This window comes from Monopterus albus, unplaced genomic scaffold (genome assembly GCF_001952655.1).
Source record: "Monopterus albus unplaced genomic scaffold, M_albus_1.0 scaffold3.1, whole genome shotgun sequence".
NCBI classification, from domain to species: Eukaryota; Metazoa; Chordata; class Actinopteri; order Synbranchiformes; family Synbranchidae; genus Monopterus; species Monopterus albus.
The window spans coordinates 2,415,569-2,435,164 of NW_018127883.1; the positions used below are offsets into that span (position 1 = coordinate 2,415,569).

Sequence of the window (19,596 nt, forward strand, 5' to 3'; positions counted from 1 at the left end):
CTGATTCTTCCCCAGAAACAGCTGAGTGTCTCCACTGTCCACCTGCTGACCCTAAACTGCAGTTTAACATGGGAGGGTTTTTCCAGATGGTGTGTGTCTGCTGTCTGTGTTTCTTCTTCACTGTTTGTGTTCTTTTTAATCTAGCTCTGCGTGAAGACACACATTATACACACCAGCCTGTGCATAGTAGTCATTCCAAGACACTGTAGTGCCCAACAAGGCCAAACTTGAACAGATAAGATGATAAAGGGAGTGTCTACAGCACAGAGAAGTGTAGAATTATTTGTTTGACAATGCCAGACATCACAGACAAGGTGAGTGTTAAACAGCTTTCCAGACTCTCAGACATGCATCAATTACTTTTTCCACTATGGATGTTACTGTATATTTTTGCATCTTATTAATCTTATTCCTGGAACAAAACAGACATATCTCACTTGGAATCTTGTTCTCTGTTTTTTCTTTGTTTGCACATGCTCCTCCTTGCTCACTATACAGTACTTCCAAATCAGCGAGGGCTTTACTGAAAATACCATGAGTCATTCAGGATAATGCTTTGTGGTTATGGTTTTGTGCTTGTTCTCATGTGTGTGTTCCTGTGTTGTGCTCAGAGCCTTACCACCTGATTTGACTTTTCTCAGATCCTCTTTGCCCTCACCTCTCTCTGTATTCAGCCTATCATTAGAGCTATACTTAGGCACACTTATCAGTTCTGTCGTTCCCTCGGTAAGACCACAGATGTTTACGGGCTTGGAGTGTATAGTAGCATGTAGACTCAGAGTTTCAGATACACTGACACCGGGTCAGAAATCGACAAGCACTTGAGGCAAACATTAGGAAATGCCCTTAGCATTAGAAAAAAAAAAAACCTGGCAACCCACTTTTTGCATGTTATGTCGTTCACATTTAACCTTCTTATTGATTTTCATTTGTCCGTGGGTTGACTGACCAGAACAGGTCAGATCCTCTGGAGTCTTTGACCAGGTTTTTAGTTTTAGAAAAATGTATCTGAAAATTATGCTCCCAGAAGTTTTAGAATGTTTGTGGCACATGTGGAGCTATACATACCTCAGCATCAATAATACATAAACAACTAATATGTTTAAAACCAGAGTGAATGTAATGAGAGATGGCCTCACTGAGGAAACAGTTGCCATATAATGCACATGTATTCTCTCTGAGTTCAGTTATACTGCACCTGAACAAAAACCACAGTGCTCCTAGAAATCACACCATGGGGACAGAAATTTCCTCTGACAACAAAAGTACATTTATTTCCCATTGGCAAAGTATCAATCTGCATAGGCTGTGATGCAGTGTGTGGAAAATTTTTGTAACAGCTATGTTAAATCAGATAATAAGTTACATGTGTTGGGGAGAGCCTGGGAGTGTGTTTGTCAGTGCCCTCCTGTGTGTTTACACAGGTGCCATGATGAACACAATGCACACTGGTAGCAGCAGATGTGTGACATTAGTGTCAGTAAATATTGAAAATCTTTGACTAATAGGCCTGTTTCACTGCAGATGTTTGGACTTGTGAAAAAGCACAGGTGTTACTAATAACATTAACAGTTCTATTCAAATGGCCCAGTAGGTCATGGCAGCACAGTAATATTATAATTTACACCTGTGCTTTCTTTTACTGTGACATGCCAAAATGTCTTCTGTGAAAAAGACCTGCTGTTGATAGCACTGTTGGTTTTCTACAAGAAAAATAATGGTTTTAATTATCTTTGAATATATTGATATTTGTTATATACTTTACTGTTCAACCCACGCAGTAATATGTCTTAGTTGAAAAATAAGTTTGTTCATATTCTAAAGCTGTTTGTACTTTCAGACCTCTTTACCAGACTGTGTGTGTGGGTATCGATGTTGCTTGATTAGCATCGTCCAGCTCTGCCCAGTATCTACCTGAGCAGGGGCCTAAGTGAAAACACCTGCCTGAGTTTGTTGGACGTTTATGTAAAAATGTATGAGGAAGAAGGATGATTTATATGCACACTGAGCAGATAAAGTTTAGCACTTGCTTCACAGTTTCATTTATTGCTGCCACAATGATGTTAGAACTGAATGCTACTTCCATATTGAGAGCAGAAGCGTGGCATATTCTGTATATGCCTCAGGTATCTGCACTTGCCAGCATGTCAGCTGTTATTCTGGCTCATATCTATTTATATAACACTTACAGTACATAATGCACTGTATGTCTCTGCTTCAGCCAGTCCCTCCATGTCCCATTAGCTTTAGGTAATGTACATCTATGGAGCATTAGGTTGCTCTCATTTAATCCTTTTAGTCTCATTCAATAGTCCTTCAAGGCTTTCAATTATGTGATATTATAAAGTTTTTATGTCCCTGGGATCAGGCATTGGACGTCTAATGTGCCGGAGACTGTGTGGTTAAGAATTATGTGGTTCACAGTTGTTTTCAGCTTATTTAGTTGAGCTGTTCTCAGTCACCAAGTGTGACCATGTGCAATTCATGTGCATCTGTTCAAAATGAGTGGGGCTGTTCTCAGACATGGTGGTTTGTGTCAACAGAAAACCTCTGTTAATAAAAGGTGTCTGAGTGTGTTTGTACTCATATTACTCTACCAGTTTCATTTGGCATGTTGCCTCTTTTTGGTACAGAATAGGCCACAATGGCACCTCTAAACTTTCACTCAGTACGTACACAGTATTATTTTACAGTACATAGGGTATTTTGTGACACAAGCTCCGGGGTTTATGACTGAGGAGTTGTGAGACTCTAGTGCCATTTGACTCTTCTCCGGTGTCCTGGTAAAAACAAATGCTGTTTCAAATGTCTGTGTCTGCAGTCACTTGCACAGACATGAAGCTCATATTTAAATACTGTATTTGCATGGCAGGCTCAACTGCATCATCATCTAACACCACCACATAATGGATTTGATGTGAGGGTGGCTTGGTCTCGCTGGTCTCATGTTAGACAGTTTGGTAATGACTGTACAAAATGTGTTGCCCAAGGAAATAGTGGTGTTTGGGGAAAGCTTTTGTTTAGAGAGAGAGAGAGAGCATGATAGAGTGAGTGGAATCGAAAGAGGAACAGGAAAACAGGGAAGCTGAGCAGAAAGGAAGGTGACCTAATAGGTCCACTTGGAACATGATCCATTAAAAGCTTACTGTTTAAACTGTGCTTCTTATTCAGGTGGTGGTGATAAGTGGTCATGACTCCAAGTCAGCACAGGCTACATAAAAACAGATTATTTATATATGTGATCCGCTGTAGTAGTTGTTACCATAAATCTCATTGTAAATTTATGATGACAATAAAGGGCTTTGATTTGATTTCACAATAAACAGCAATATAGGCAGATAAGATGGAGATGAACTCACGTCAGCGTGGAGAGAAGCTGCTGTTACAGTGATGTCACGCCAGGCTTTGGTGATGCAATGGCTGAAACTGCCATGAACTCTGCATGTGACCCTGAGATCTGCTGTGAAAATATTGTGTGTGTGTGTGTGTGTGTGTGTGTGTGTGGATTTGTTTGAGTCATGCTCGTTTCATTCATTGAGTCGTGTTCATGTTCTCATCAAGCGGTTGTGTTCATTAAAGCTTTGTGCAGACTGTTTTCACATCATGTCATCACACAGAGACTTAACTGTGCAGTCTTAATAACCTAACAACTCATAGCATAAGCTTCTACTTTACAGATCTTAGAGTGATGTCTTCACATTAGTTATTTTCTCTAAACAATATGCAAACAAAAAGTTGCAACTCTTCACATTCAGAATCAATTTACTTTATGCATTGTTGTTTGATAAATGCTAGCAAGGCTAAAATGGTTTTACATATGAATTTCATATGGATTAAGCAGTGATTTCATTCTTATACACAGAATGGAATGTTTCCTGTCTTTCTGCCCCTTCATTACAAAAAAATCTTATATTGATTAAAATGTTAATATGAAGTTGCAGTTCTATAAATGTCCTTTTAACTAGAACTGATTTTATTAGGCTGAAAAGGTTGGCCCTCTTATTATGGGTAATGTTACTCCACTACTATAGCTAAAGTAATTAATCAACAAATTATCATTACATTCTTTTAGAAATCAGGGGTAAATGCTGTACCACAGATTCTCAGACATCAGTTTAGGTGAACCACGTTCATGCTCAAAACCCTTATTACTGATTTTCTGACTAAATTAGTACAATGCTGGCAGAAACTGTATCCCCCTTGTGTGATCAATCAATAATTCAATGTCCTGTGATCTGGGTAAAGTTCAAAAGGAGAAGTAAGCCTCAGGCTGCTGTCTGTCCACACCTACATAAACGGCTCTGATGACTTTGCTGACAGGGATTGACACCTCCGCTGTGACCTTGTGATACTTATCAGCCTTTCTAGCCCTTGTGACTGATCAGAGGTGAGATTTAAATGAAGCTGTCCTATGTACTGCAGCCTTGTCACGATGTGGTTCAAGTGAAGGTCATATATTTGAGAGGGATGAGACAGAGACACTGGCAGGTGAAGCGAATAACATTGATTATCTTGTTACGTTGGCACCTGTCAAGGTCCTTGAAATTGATGGATTGGGAGCAAGAAAAATGGGCAAGTGAAACAATCTGAGTGACTCTGACAAAGGCCAGGTTGGTAGGCTTGACAAGTAGGTCGGAAGCAGCCCGTCCTGTGGGGTGTTCTTGGTCTACACTGGTCCCTACCTACCAAGAGTGGTCCAAGGAAGGAATGTTACTTTGACACGTACCACTTACCTAAACACTGCTGCTGACCAAGAATCCCCCTTCATGGCAATAGTGTTCCCTGATGACAGTGGCCTCTTTCATGAGGGTTAACGCACCCTGCTACACTGCAAGCATGGTTCAGGATTGGTTTGTGGAGCATGGCAAATAGTTCGGTGTTATCTTGGTTTCCAAATTCCTCAGATTTTAATCTGATTGAGCATTTTACAGCAGGAGTGGCAGGCTCCACCTCACAACTTACAGGACTTGAAAGATCTGCTGCTGACATCTTGACATCTTGGTGTCAGATACCTTCAGAAGTCTTGTGGACTTCATGCCTTGATATGTCAGAGCTGTTTTGGCAGCACAAGGGGTTGAGACTGTTGACACGTGGGCTGCAATCAATGTGAAAATACTTGTGTACAATAAGTCCTACTGTGATGTCTGCTGCTCAGCATCACGTGTCAGAAAGAGCTCTTATGGATGAGTCAGGGCAGATGAAGGATATTTGTGTTGTGACTTATTTAGGTTCACACTTTCTTTCTGTTTCTCTCCTAAATTAATCTAACACTGCATTCAAAATGTTGTCAGTAATTAGCCCTGAAAACCATCTACTTTGAAGAACACTAAAGTAACTGGACGTAGAACAGCTGATTCTGATTGAGGCATTTAATAGTAGCATCACATGAAACTGTACAAAAGCAGAATTTGTTTTTAGAAATGCTGTGCTGACCTTTACTTCACAGACATCACAGGCTTATCAACAGGATATATGGAAGAAGTGGTAATGCTCATGCTTTTACTGCCGGCGCTCAGCAGAAAATGGCGGACTGAGTGGAATCAGTCTGCTGTCAACCATGAAATGAGTTGGGGAAATCCAGTTCACAGTGAATCTTAAGAGAATCACAACAGATTTCCTTTTACTGGAGTCACTTTTCATGAGCAGCTAAGCGCTAGGCTGGATCAGTTTTCCTTTATTATCCCCTCTGGTGAACTCATGACAATATGGCACAGCAGCGTGCAGACGGAAAATTGCTACTTAAGCTTGTAGATACATTTTCTTGTTTCGGGCAGATTATTTGCTTTTAGTCTTTAGAGCTTGCACCATATCATGGATAAATGCTCAGACATTACTGCTACAAATATTCTTGTTGAGCTGGAAATGAGCCTTCATAATGTGTTACTTTTCTTTTTTTGGTATATTTTCTCATAAATGCATTCTCTCCTCCTGCTCTTGCGGCTCACTGGGTGTGCTCCTGAAAGATGCCCTATTAAATATTAAACGAACCCAAGAAGACTCTGTTCTCTCCACCCACATGCATACTGCACACAGCACACACATTGTGCACACACACATACAGGGAGAGAGCTGTGCAGCAGACAGATCAACCTTTAAAGTGTCTTCCTGTTCCTGTGCTCTGCGGCCTTTTATTGCTACCTTACTTTCAGTTTAGATGATAGAAGAAACAAAGTCCAGAGTGACTCAGCTGCATGGTTTAGCTCTTAACTTAATAAGTGACCGGGATGAAAATGATTGAACAACTTTACTTCACTGAGTTAAGGTAATATTTTTTAAATCTACTTTTCCTATAAGAAAAAATAAAAGATTTCCACTGAAGAATTTATTTTTGTGATGTAGTGTTATGCCTCTGTCTGTACTGTATATGACAACATACAACCTGTACACACTGTAGCTGCAGGCCGCCACACCTCAACTTTCTCCACTTCTCTCTGCTCACTGTGTCTTCTGTTGGTCTCGCTCATTTGACCTCACAGTTAGTTTACAGCATTAAACACTCTGTGCTATCTCATTGGATTAGCATCACTTAGCATGAGTGCAGCCCAGTATTGCTTTCACTCAGTACACATTAGCCTAGCATCAGTGTTCCTTTCATCCCTGTCTCATTCTATTAGCCTGCTCTAATGGCACTCTGTTAATCTCTTTAGGGGAGAGTGCTATGGCCCACTGCTGCCCTGTCTAGATGGCTGGCCCAGTTATTACTCCACTGAGCCACTTGACTCATTATTGTACAGTATGGATAATATAATCTATATAAATGTAGCTTCACATTGGTTTAGATAATACAGGCTGTATTTGATTGTCAGGTTATACACTCAGCTGGTAGTTTATTAGATACACATAGCTAGACCTAAACTACTTCAACAGTCCTGTATGTAGCCTAGCCTCATTGATATAAATGGGCAAAATAGACCAAATAATAGAGATGTCTAGTACCACAACTACTGTACATCTTCTAAATGAAATGACACCCGCCTAAAAAATATATGTATATAAATGGATGTAAGACAGTTGTATTAAACTGCATTCATTTTAGTTTAGTGAACCTTATAAATTGATTTAATAGATCAGGTATATTTTTAAATGGAACTGTACTTTGTTTGGTTAACACAATACCTCAAAGTTGTTTAGAGGCTTCACTGGCTGAGACAGGAGTGAAACTGCTCTGCAGTAGGTCTTGGTATCTCAGAGAAGAGCTGGATAACATATGGTATATGAGACTTTTCACTCAGGGATTATGTAACTTTTGATCCATTTTGACTGGTTCAGCACTATGAGAGACACAGATATATCAAGAAAAAAGGAAAGATGAAGAGACAGAGGAGTTGTAAGTTGAAGCTGCATTACACCATGATGAAGAACAAGTGCCTTAAGGGAGATCTCATCTCTTTCTGCTCTCTCCATCCATCTTTTCTCCACTGTATCATCCCTTCTTCAGTTCTCTTCATTATGTAACTTAACCACAGTCCTTGTGCACTCAGGTTGCTCAGACATAAGAAATTGCAAAACTTTTATTTAAAAAATGTGTTTTGCTTGTTCATCATTTTACTGTTCATTTGCATTTTTACCCTCTGCAGTTACATACACACATGATGATTGCTGTTGTGCTTAGAGGTACCAGTTACTCTGCACAGGAAAATGTTTAAGCCCCAGCAAATCTACCACTGTGAAAAGTAGTTAAAGCCACTTTGCATGGATTTTTAATGTGACTATACTGTGGTGTCTTTTGTGTGTATACCAAATGTAAAACTGCATTTGTTTAGTACAAAGGAAAGCGTCTATATTGATACATCTAATCTTATGATCAGTTACTGCACTAATTAAATATTTGGCAGTTACAGTGTAAAGTTACACCTCCTTTTTTACTTAGTTTGTTGCAGTAATACACAATATACAGACCATCTGCAGCTGATATGAAATGGTACCACTAATGGATTCATGGTGTGAACAAATAAAGTTTTCTTCTTTTACTCTGTGTTGACATTGTATACAGTTTTCTTTAGTCTAGAAAAAGATGGACTTTTTTCATATAAGGCTTTGGTGTAATGAAATACAGAAAAGTACCAGAATCCCACCAGGAAATTCACATCCTCCCCGGCTTTCCTCATGCTTTATCCTTTTCTGGGTGTTATCTGTGTGAATAAAGATAAGTAAAATCCTCCTGTGCTAAATCTTTCAACGCTGAAGGAACGGTGAGAGAGGAAAGATGGATGCTGTTTGACATGTTGCTGTGTTGAGAGATGGTGCTGCAGCTGCGTAATGATAAGGAGCTATGAGCACTGGGAGATGGGGACACACTGGCTGTGGGGATAAACAGCAGTATAGGGGATTTATTGTGTATAGTTGAGCACCTCCATTCATGCGTAGCCCCAATGACCCAATAGATCACAGCCCTCAGGCTGTCGTAGCCCATCTGCATCTGTCCTGTTACTCCTGAAGAATGCATCTCTGTAGTGTGTGTGTGCATGTGCAGTTCAAAATTGAAAGCTCTGCCAGAAGAGTAATGAATGACTTTACTCTTGCAGATCTGATTGTTCAGCCTTCCCGCAACTCTGTCAGGAGCTCTCTGGCTGAATAAGGCCAAAAGGCTTCACTGGAAGACAGACAAACAGAAAGCTCCCACTCCCTGTATGACAGAGAAAGGAATATCTTTTCTCATCCCTGTTCATTTCATGCTCAAGGCTCATTGCAGAGATGCTTAGTTGCAGGTCCAGCAGAGGTGGGAACAGTCCACTGGAGTCTTGTGCCACTCTTTTTTCTTTTTAAAATCTATTTAACAATATGTCCCTGTCTCTTTTTCCATTTCCCTTTGTGTCCTTTAAACTCCCTCTCCCTGCTGTTATTCATATTGGATACACACTGTGTTTTAATCCCTTTGCAATGTCAAGGTTTCATGTCTTGTTTTTTCTTCAGTGCAAAACCAAAGAAGGCACATTGTTGGTACTGGTTAATGTGGAGGTTAGTGCTGTCCTTGTACTGGATGTTATTCAAGCTCTGGGATATTTATTTACAGTACTGCTCTCTGGGGGGGAGGGGCAGGCCCTCATTTGAGCATTTGACAGATGGCCTGCATGGTTTACTGCCCAACCTCTGAATGTGTGTCAGTCAATTAGGATCATGTTGTTTATTTGTAGCCCTCTTCAGCTGACCTGTCTTTGTACTCATATCAGGGAGAGGACTGGGTACCAGCCAAACTGTGTTCATAGCACTGAGTAACAGAACGGCTCATTGCCCGAAATTTTGCAGAGTGCTTGCTTGTATTCTTCTATATAAAATTCATTCATAGGCAAATTTGTACTCAGCAATGTAAGGTAATTTAAACAAAACTCAGGTATTGTATGGACACCAGTAATGAAAAATATATAGAAGCAAGACCAAAGTTCAGACCTGGGCTGTGATGACGTAGCATTAGTAGTCTACTCATTTGTCGATTTTCGGTGGAAGAGTTGATTACAAAAAAGTTTGCCAAGGCACCATGTTTTGTTTTTCACTGAGGTGTATGTTTAAATTTTGCTTAAATGTTAAGAAATCCATCATTAAATATAAATCTGAATTGAATATTTAGAGAACTGACATTTTAGTTGTTTGGATCTTTAAACTTCTTTTTTATGACCGTGCTGGTCGTATTATTTTAGAGCACCTGTTAAATTTGTGGGCCTTGCATATTATTTGCTCTTGCAGTTCGAGGTTGAGACCTTATGATTAGACTGTTATTCTTTCATAAGCTGGACCTCTCCATACTGTTTATATGCAGCAGTCCAATAACTAGAACAAAAACTATAGCATGACAAGAATAGAAGTTGTCGATGTGGGATTTCTTAAAGATGACTTAAGTAGAATATAAACTAAATTAAATAGTAAGTGAGGACAGATACTGTATCTTCCAGTGGGTGAGTGAGGAGTACGGTGACCCAGATGAATAAACATTTGCCCCAGCAGTGTGAGGATTTGCTGCTAACAGTGTGTCACTCTGGGTATGATTAAAACTTGAGAGGCTCTGGGGCCACTGACAATAGCGAAGGCCCCTAACCTAACTGCTACCCACTGAACACATAAATACACACAGTTACCACCCCCTCCCTGGGGCAAAGAGGCTTTGGTTGTCCTGCCTGCACATTCTGACCTGATTTTGTGTGTGTATCTGTGTTTTCGTGTTTGAACCCATGTGTGTTTATGAAGCAGATTAGGATGGTGGAATAGCCAGGCACTTCTCTGACCAGTCTGTCTTTTTGACTGCTGAAATGTGTGTCTGTGTATGGGAATGTGGGCCAGTGTGGTGCAGTCTTTTTCTTAAACAGGAGGCACACATTGTCCCAGAAAGCCCTTCCCCCAACTCTTCAAATGTTGAGTGGATTATTGCTTCAGTATTTGCCTTTGTATCTTTGTGCCAGTTTATTGAGGGGTCTACTCAGGAGTGTGGCTGCTTTGAGCTATTGTAGAGCGACAGGCATTTCTTAAAAGTGAATAAGTAATTGTGAATGACAATATTATTTGATGCAACAACAAGTTAGTTTTTAGTACATGCTGTGGTTTTTCATGATGATTTTTTTCTGCACCAACCTTCTGGATTTCAGCAATGTTTCAATTCAAGCTTCTAGCACTAGCCTGCAGATGGATGCAACACAGGTGCATTTTCATTCATATTGAATTGAATGAATCTAACAATGGAAGCAGCGCTATGCTCTCCCTCCACTGTCTCTGTATGTGCTCTACTTCTTTCATTCACTATTCACTGTATGCTGGCCACCTTCCCAGCATTGCTTTCTCCTTGTCCCCCAGGTGTCGTTTGTCCGTTTGCCCATTCTTTTGTTGGCCAGGCATGTTGGCACCTCATCTGTCAAAACCGGTGCCAGCTACAGGTCATGTCATGTGAAACTCTGAAAACATTAAAGCTCATTATTCCATTAGCTTCTCATTAAGAATGTCCTGTCTGTGTCTTTGATTTACTTTTTAATTTTGGGGGATTGTGTGTGAGATTTAAAAGGTCAGGTCATAACAAGCTCACAGTTCTTTTTGTTTTGTTCGCTTTTAATAGTTTTAGTGAAGAGACATTAGAGCCTTTATTTCTCTCTTGTGACCACGTGACAACAAAAAGACAGACTTGCTGGGACAAAGTCTCAAATCACCCCGTAAGCCTGCCAGAGTAAGACATTACAATGTTAGCCATTAAAAGTAGGATAACAGTCTTAACAGTTAAATAAAGGATTAGAAATAGGCAATGTACAGCATAGTAGAACATCATAGCACAATTTGAACCAAATGTTTAGTCAGACACAAGAAGATGCATATAATATAAGATGGATATTGCATATGAATGCATTCAGAGGTTTTATTGTACAGTATATTACTCTGTATTGAAACAAAGTGAAGGCTGAATCACTGTAAGACAATATTGGTTTGATTTGTTTTATCTGATGTCTACAAGTTAAGTAGTGTTAGAAAAGCTTCCCAGTCTGAAAGCTGGTATTAATGAAGGGTTTTTAAATACTGAATCAGCCTATAAAGCTGCTTGACACTGTCCCAAGTGAAATCATGTACACTTATATTTAATCATCTTACTCTGTCTTTCTGTTTATTCCTTGCAGCAGCTGTGTGTGATCCCATGCTCCTCCATGCCTTTGTTGGCATCTAATGGAAGAAAAAGCACCCATTAAGTCTGTCATGGTATCCAGACTGCCTAAGTTTGGTGGACGGTCCTCAAATTGTGGCGCTAGCCCCTTGTCCAATGGTTCTGCACAGCCAACCACCCCCACCCAGGATGGCAAGACTGCTCATCCAGTACCACATCCAAATGGTGTGATCCGTGCCCCTCCTTTTACCTTGAAATTGAAGAGAGATGAGGAGAAGCCCCCCTCCAGCCCAACGACTCCCAGCAGTCCTGGGGATGGGGGTGAAGACAAGGCTCAGACACAGCTTCCATCATTGCCCAAGGAGGTAAAGAATGGTTCTCCAGGGACACCCAAGATACAGCGGTCAGGTACTTTGACGGTTCCTGTCTTGGGCTCTAAGGCCATGCCCAGGCAATCCTCCAAGGTCAGTCCCAAAGTAGGGACCAAGCTACTGAACGGCGGTCCTAAAATGGCCCATAATGGCTCCAGCCTTCCTGCTCGAACTGTGTCCGAGTCCCGCCTTGTGCGACCAAAGTTAGGCTGCAGCTCTCCCATAAGTAGTTCTCAAGACAGCCTGCACCAGCCCAGTGGCAGCCTGAAAGCCTTGGCACTTGAGAATATGATACATTCGAACAGCTTCACTCACTTCAAGCAGATTCCCTCACCTACGAGCCAGCCTATGAAACGGTCATTCTCCTTTAACCGGGCAGTGGAGCTAGCCAAGCCTCTGGTCAGCACTGAGCTTCGGCCTCCTCGGAGTAGTTTCCTCAACCTCCCTCAGCTGAGCAATGGAAGATTGAGTTTAGGACTTGGAGGCCTGAATGGCAGCCTTGGAGATTCAGGAGGACAAGGTGGAGGACTTGGAGGAGTTCAATGCAGCAGAACTCCTACCTGCTCTCTGCCAATCCCCTCGACCACTCCCACACCCACTACTCCCAGTGCTCTGAAGAAGCCTCTGCTCTCCAGGTGTGTGCTGACAAAGTCGGTGAGCAGCAATGGGGTGTCACTGGGATGCAGGCTGGCTCAATCCGAGCGAGCCAAACAGCAGAAGACTCTTTTTCCAGGTAAAGTCAAGGGTGATATCAGACATTCAGCTGCCACTGAGTGTGGAGGGTTATTAGGAATAGCAAGAGACATTGAGCTGACTGGTGACGCTCACAGCGATGGAGATGGAAGCCCTGGAGATGGAGGGGGAAGAGGTGTGCATAGGCAGAGCCTCAGCCAGGCAGCAGGAGAGATTCAGGAGGACATGTCCTTATCTTCTGCCTCATCACTAGACAAAGGTGACACCAGTGAAGAGTTTCTAGATGACTTTGACAGTGTGGGAGACGTGCATAGTGAGGGTGACATGCCTGACAACAGGAAAGTTGGCAGCACTCCTCAAACTCAGCTACACAGCTGTCTCAGTGAGACCACTGACTGGGACAGCACAGATCTGACAGGTAAGTCATCTGAACTGAAAATTAAAAATTAAATTGTTATGTCACATTTTGTATGTTGTTCAGGCCTGCATTCATATACTGTATCTCTTGTAGGATGTAAAACAGAACATAAAGAAGAAAGCTCTGTGCAGGACTCCCAGGGCCCACTGGTTTTGTCTTCCGAGCATAGTGATGTCCCCCAGGCTTCATCTGTGGAGCTGTCACCTTCCAACAGCTCTGGTGGAACATACATGTGGGATGAAGAGGGTTTCGAGTCCCTCGAGGGGGCTGGACCTCATCCATTAGACAACTATGATGACCCAGAGCTCTACAGCATGGTGAGTCCCAGTTTCCAGCTTCTCCATAAATTGATGTGTACAATAGAAAAGAAAAAACTAAAATCGTTGTTAATTTGTCAGTCTTAAAATCTGGTCTTTAGTACAACTATTTTGCCACTGGTTCCACTTCTTCACACAGCTGTTTTGGGGGTTTTGGGACAGGTAAAACTGGATCAAGATGGGGAACCATCTCAAATCTACTTTGTTCAAGAAAATTCCTCAGCCAAACTGATATGAACTAAACATGAGATACTACATTATCATGTATAGAATTATAGCCTCATCAATAGAATTGCAGGCAATTCATATAGTTTGTCATAGTTAAAAGGAATATAATTTCTGTTGATTTACTAATTGATAGTACATCACTTTATAGTTTTAGCTCAAGTATGTTTTGAAGTAGAACCTCTCAGTTGTTTATATTATAAAGAAGTAAATGCTCTTGTTGTATCCTCTGCCAATGAGGCCTCCCATTCTCTACTCCTTGTTTTATGTCAACTTCAAGATTTCTGCATATCAGGAAGCAAAATGAATGGAGAACAGGCAAAGCCCATTAGCATTTATACACTTTCTAAGGCAAAAAACTTTGGTGATCACTTAAATCTATTGCAGCTTTAACTGATCGAAAGTTTGGCAAGAAAATGCTTGTGCCATTTCCAAGTACAGTGTCTTTTTTTAAGAAAGAGAGGTTTGGAAGAAATGTAAAGGTTGTAAGACTTTTAGAGTCATGTGATGCATCTTATTCAAACTGACTTCCTCTAACATCTCCATGGGTACCACAGATAAAAGGGTTCAGGCATTAAACACTCAGCGCAAAAGACTTTCACTACCACACCTCTTGTCATACAGTATACAATGTTAAATATAGTTAATCCTCAACCACACTGCATGTATTTGCTCAAACAGAAAATTGCTATAAGGTAGGCATATAGTGTGTTTACCATCTATAGATCTCCTCAATAATTTCAAACCTGTCGTTTGTATGCACCTTTAATATAAGTGTTACTACATTGTGAATTTATGGTATTTTTATCAGTAAAAAAGAAAAACATACAGTGTTATGTGATTTTAGCATCCTTGTCATTGATCTATAATTAGCTGGTAAAGATATCCAAACCTTTTTAGAATTGATGCAGCCAAGTTTGATACGCTTTGTACAGTAACAATGTCAGTAAGTAGCTAGTAATCAAAAGAAATGGTTTGTGTGGAAAGTAAGTATAAATGCATTGTAATGGATTTAGGAAAGAGGATGACTCGATAATCAAACATTAGATAGCACAGGTTGTTGGAGTTGAATTTCCATTAATAGGAGGATGACCTTACTCATCTAAGGCCATTACCATGGACATACTGTACAGTATGCACTAACTGTGGGCTTCAGGCTAGTCCCGCAATATACTGCTTTAGTCCATTAATCACTTCCACTTTTTTAAATAATTCATCCTTTCTTTTATAATTAGGGACTAAATGAGCAGAACAAAGGCAGATAAGGAAAGCAAAACTGTTTAGTTTTCTGCCAAGGCTCACAGCCAGTTTCATGCCAAGGCTTTGCTCTGCCTGAGGGCAATGCTCACCTATAGACACCAGCTGTTTGTTAATAGCTTTTCTGGCCTTGCTTCAGTTCCTCTGTATTATTGTGCCAGGACACCTGAGCTCAGGAATCCATAAAAATCTTACAATGACCTGGATTACAAATTATACAATATGGTAATTTTTGTGTTTTTACTACATTTAACATGATGTTTACACAGGCGTCAAGTCACTGAAAGCGTGTTTATTTTACAGTAATGGATCTGTAGCAGCTACCAATACAATAAGAAAGCAGGAAAGAGCCTTACAGTATGTGTCCTGTGTGCACGCTGTGTGTGTTTGTGTTCATCACTGCTGTCTGTGTGTGTATATGTGTGCTCATGTCTGTGCAGTAGATTAGTTGAACTGCCCTCATGTGGGAGATGTTTTGACAAAGCAAAGTGTTAATGACATTCCATAATAGCAGTCTGGAGACAGTGGCTTAGGTCATGGCTTGTGTATCTTGGGCTCTAAGCTTGTTACTCTACTGCATTGTAGTGTACAAGATTCTGCTTAGTGATGCTGCGTAAATGTCTATAGAATTCTGTCGTTGGAGAACAATCAGATACTGATCAGAGATTTGTAATCATCAGAAGCGTGTTCTCTCACAAAGAGATCAGCAGTACAAGGCACCCTTCACATGAATTGCCTGCATTTCTGTCGATTTGCCTGAGATTGTTGTACATGATAATTTTGTAATTGAAAGAACGGTGCAAAAACGGGTAGGTCTATAGAACAGGAACTGTAGAAATGTAAAGCCAAATTAAACAGCTGCAGGGCTACTACTTTGTGTTGCACTGTTGCATCAGAGACAGACATCAGCCCTATTATTGGCCAGAATCAGAATCAGCAATGCAACGAAACCCAACGCCACCAGAAAACTGGAGCAGTTACTGAATACATGTTGCAGGTTCTGTTCCAGCTTTCTGTGAAACAGAAAGAAAATCTTCCCATTATTTTAAATGGCTGTTTGAGTATCATGTCACTCTTCTCAGTATGTTCAGCTCTACTCCTTCTGAACATGTGCAGTATGGGGAATGGCATCTCTTGGTGAGATACACATACAGTGAATGAGAGCTAGAGGGGGAAAGAGAGAAAGGGTTGAACCACATAGAGAAAGTGAGAGAGACTCAGTCACTCACTTCTCTTTGGGGAATCTGCCTTTGGGATATTTAACTGAGCTATTTGATTAGAGGAAATGAGCCCACTTACTGTAATTGGATGCACCAAGCTCTTTCTGTCCCACCCATATTTCTACTATTTCCTTTTCATCTGTTTATGGCTCTCCCTTAGTCCTATTTCCTTTGTTAGTGGAGTGAATAGTACCTTGTAATGAGGAGAAGAAAGCCTTGAATAAAATCCTGTCACAGTGTCTGTGTCCAAAATGATTAGTAATTCTTGGGGATTTTCTTGTGGTTTGTAATGCCAAAGTCAAGGCATCAAACTATGTGTATCTCAATTTGTGTAAGAGATGGAGGGGCATTAAGCTTCTTTCTTTGTCTTGTCTCATAGAGTAAATATTGTAGAAAGGCCTCTGCTCTGAATTATAAGATAGAGAAATTGAAAAGCAGTGTAACTGTCAATATTAATCACATATGAAAAGGCAAGGCATTCAGTCATAACTCTAAACAGAAAGGGGGGAGACAACTTCCACAGTGCAGTAGCATGCTCAGTCCACTTGGTGGCACTGTGCATCCTTCAAGCAACATAATGCATGTGCGCTTGCTAGCACTCCTGGTTTGTGTGTGCCAGTATTTTGGGGGCTATATATGGCTCTATCTGCATTTATATGCGTCTGTGCAAAATCAAGGAGTGGGCTACCTGAGCTCATAATAACATTCCCATGATGCACCATGCAACTCAGTATAGTACCAGCTTTACTAAATTGGCATTGTGAAATGAGCCGCTTCTCCAGGACTGTTAATGTTTCCCCAGCCTCAGCACTATTTACCATGCAATGTAACAGCATCAGTGGACCTGAGCACAATTTTTGTTTAAACGGTTTTAGTATTTTGGAGTATTTGAGATTACCTATTTTATTTTGCCATAAATGCATAGTTTAAGGGCAAGAGCTGAAGCTGAAATAGTAGGAATTCTGCTATATAGTACCACTGACTACATTTAACCTTACTTGTACTGGTATTGTTGAAACTGTGAAGGATGAAATTCATAGTGTTGCTGTGCTATTGGATTACACTATGTTGTTAATTATAGCTAATGTTCTGTCACTCCTCTTAATTTGCCTCTATACAAACAGCTACCAAATATCAGGTACACTTTAAATATAATAAAATGGACTCCAACGTGTCAAACTATAACTTTATACTGTAAATTACCACGGATTACAATCAACAGATTTCTACCAGGTTCTTATCAAACACATTTAAAAAAAAAAATCATTTTGAGTCATTTAGTTTAGCCAAGCTAATTTTATGCTGTAGTGGGTTTTGGGTTGGAGCTGTTTCTGCAAGAACTGCATTTGTGATTATTTCATTAACCATGTGTCATGGAGTCTTGCATATTAGAAGAAATATGTTTCTCTTGAAATTACAGCCCACAGTCCTTCCACACAGTATGAAACCTTTAATGCAAAATGCCTGAATGTTTATCTTTGGTCACTTATCATTTTATTAGTTCTTACCCTTTCTTCTTGTGAGTAGCTGTCTTTTGCTTTTTGCTTTTTAGCTGTTTTAGCTGTTTTTTCTCCTGTTTGTTTTATTTCCTTTTTCATGCTGCCTCCCCTCCCCTTCATCTCATTCTCTTTCTGTTTTTCGACAAAACTCCTGGTGGTTCTGTAATCCTTTGGTTTCTCCCTTTGCTTCCTCAAAGCTGTAGAGTTGCCACTGCCTCTTATACCCTATTTATTTACTTTGCCTTCGGTTATAGTCTTTTGTGGGGACAGGTGAGACAGGTCAATTCATTAGTGTCTAAATGAGTGAGGTGCTTAAGCCTTTTGTCAGCGGAGTGCTCAGCCATTTATGGAACATGCTGCCAGCGAACTGACTGCGTTGTTGCATTAATGAGGCTTATACCTCACCTGCTCTTGTTTGTCTTGATATTAAACTGACAGCAGAGGCCTTTTAAGGTAAACAACAGATTTGTGTGTACCTCTAGCATTCAGTGCTTTCTTTAGAGACCCTCACACAGACACATCAGACAACAGGGCTCTGAGTCATTCCCAGAATTAAAGGCTCTACTTCTATGATTATCAGTTATGGCTTGATTTAGTTTCCAACCACAATCATAGTATTTTACCACAGATCTTTAGCACACTGATTTGATAACCACTTTGTCTCTCAATATATTGAAAATCCTAAACTGGGTGCTTATTGAACCCCTCCTGAGAAATGCATGGACAAGACTGGTTTACAGTGCGTTATACTTAATTTCACAGCAGAATGAATGAGAACATTATACTTTAACTTGATTTCTGAGCTTAGTTTGAAGCTACACATTTCTTCTACACCGAATTCATAAAAACCCATATCCTAGGACATCAGCTAAAGTTGTCCTAGAACTGAGTAGTAGAATAATAGAAGATGTGCTTCAATCCAAAATACTTAAGGATTGAGTTGTACCTTCTGCATATTATTACTTTTTAAGCAAAGGTTTGTGCTTTGTCATTTGTAGTAGTGCCATAGAAAGCATATAGAAAGCACTGTTTTATAGTTCCAGTACTGACATCTGAAGCATTTTCAGATGGCATTTTTTGAATATTTCTCCATCATCCAGTTCAACATTTCATACTCCTTATGTTATTTTAAACTCTGCTGATATCATTTCATATTTAGTCTTTAATGGATAGTTGGTCTTTTCTTCCTTATGATGTATAGTACCAGCTCTGTTCATTTTGCTATGGCATGTGTGAAAAGACAACCAAGTCACTTTTATTATAGTAGTGCGATAATAGCAGTAATTTTACTTTAGTCTAAGTTAAACTTGTGAAAACAAAGCCTTTTAACACAGCAGTGTTATGTGTAAACAGCACAGATGCCTGAATTATCTGCTTATTGGACATTGGGTCAACAAGATGCTGCTGGGGTGATCATGTCAGTGGATATGTGGTTAGGGTGTGCATGCTGTATACGGGTGTAGTACATACACTGACACAGGTAGCACGTTGTTGTTGTTTTGTCAGCTATATGCACAGCTTGAGCACCAAATGACATGGGAAACAGATAAACCAGGGAAAAACATACTGCTGATTTGAGCGTTCTCTAACTCTGTGTTACTCTGTGCCCTGCCATCACTCAGACAATTTCACTCAGCATGCCTCCTCTGCATTGCCTCTGTTTCCCTCTCTGAATGTTTGCCTGTGTGTAGCATAACACAACAAAAACCTCAGAACATCAACACAACTACATTATAGTGTAGTATAAATCATTTATTGAACGTTTCTGTAGTGTTTATAAATCCCAAATAGGGGGGCTTATAGTAAAATGCTACAACCAATGGAATTAATGCTTCGCTAATACATAATCTGACAAATTTGCCATATGAACCATTACACGGTGGTACAGGTGATTTTGTGTTTTTTACCTCTCAGTATGAGAAACCTTCAGCATTTTTAAATACCAGCTTTTATTTGACAGTTTGTTCTACACTATTTGTCTGTTATCTGTAGTGTGTCCGTCCTTTAGCAGGTCGCTCTATACTGAC

General features: G+C 40.3%; 1 protein-coding gene across 1 annotated transcript in view; it reads left to right on the forward strand.

The window, feature by feature from the left end:
• The first annotated feature begins 276 nt into the window (after window positions 1–276).
• ccser2a (coiled-coil serine-rich protein 2a) overlaps window positions 277–19,596 on the forward strand; it is a 29,265-nt gene continuing 9,945 nt past the window's right edge. Inside the window, exons 1-3 of the mRNA XM_020600877.1 lie at window positions 277–314; window positions 11,586–13,051; window positions 13,145–13,368. Of these exons, the coding sequence (XP_020456533.1) occupies window positions 11,632–13,051; window positions 13,145–13,368 (1,644 nt within the window). The 5' untranslated portion in view covers window positions 277–314; window positions 11,586–11,631. The remainder of the gene's footprint in view (window positions 315–11,585; window positions 13,052–13,144; window positions 13,369–19,596) is intronic.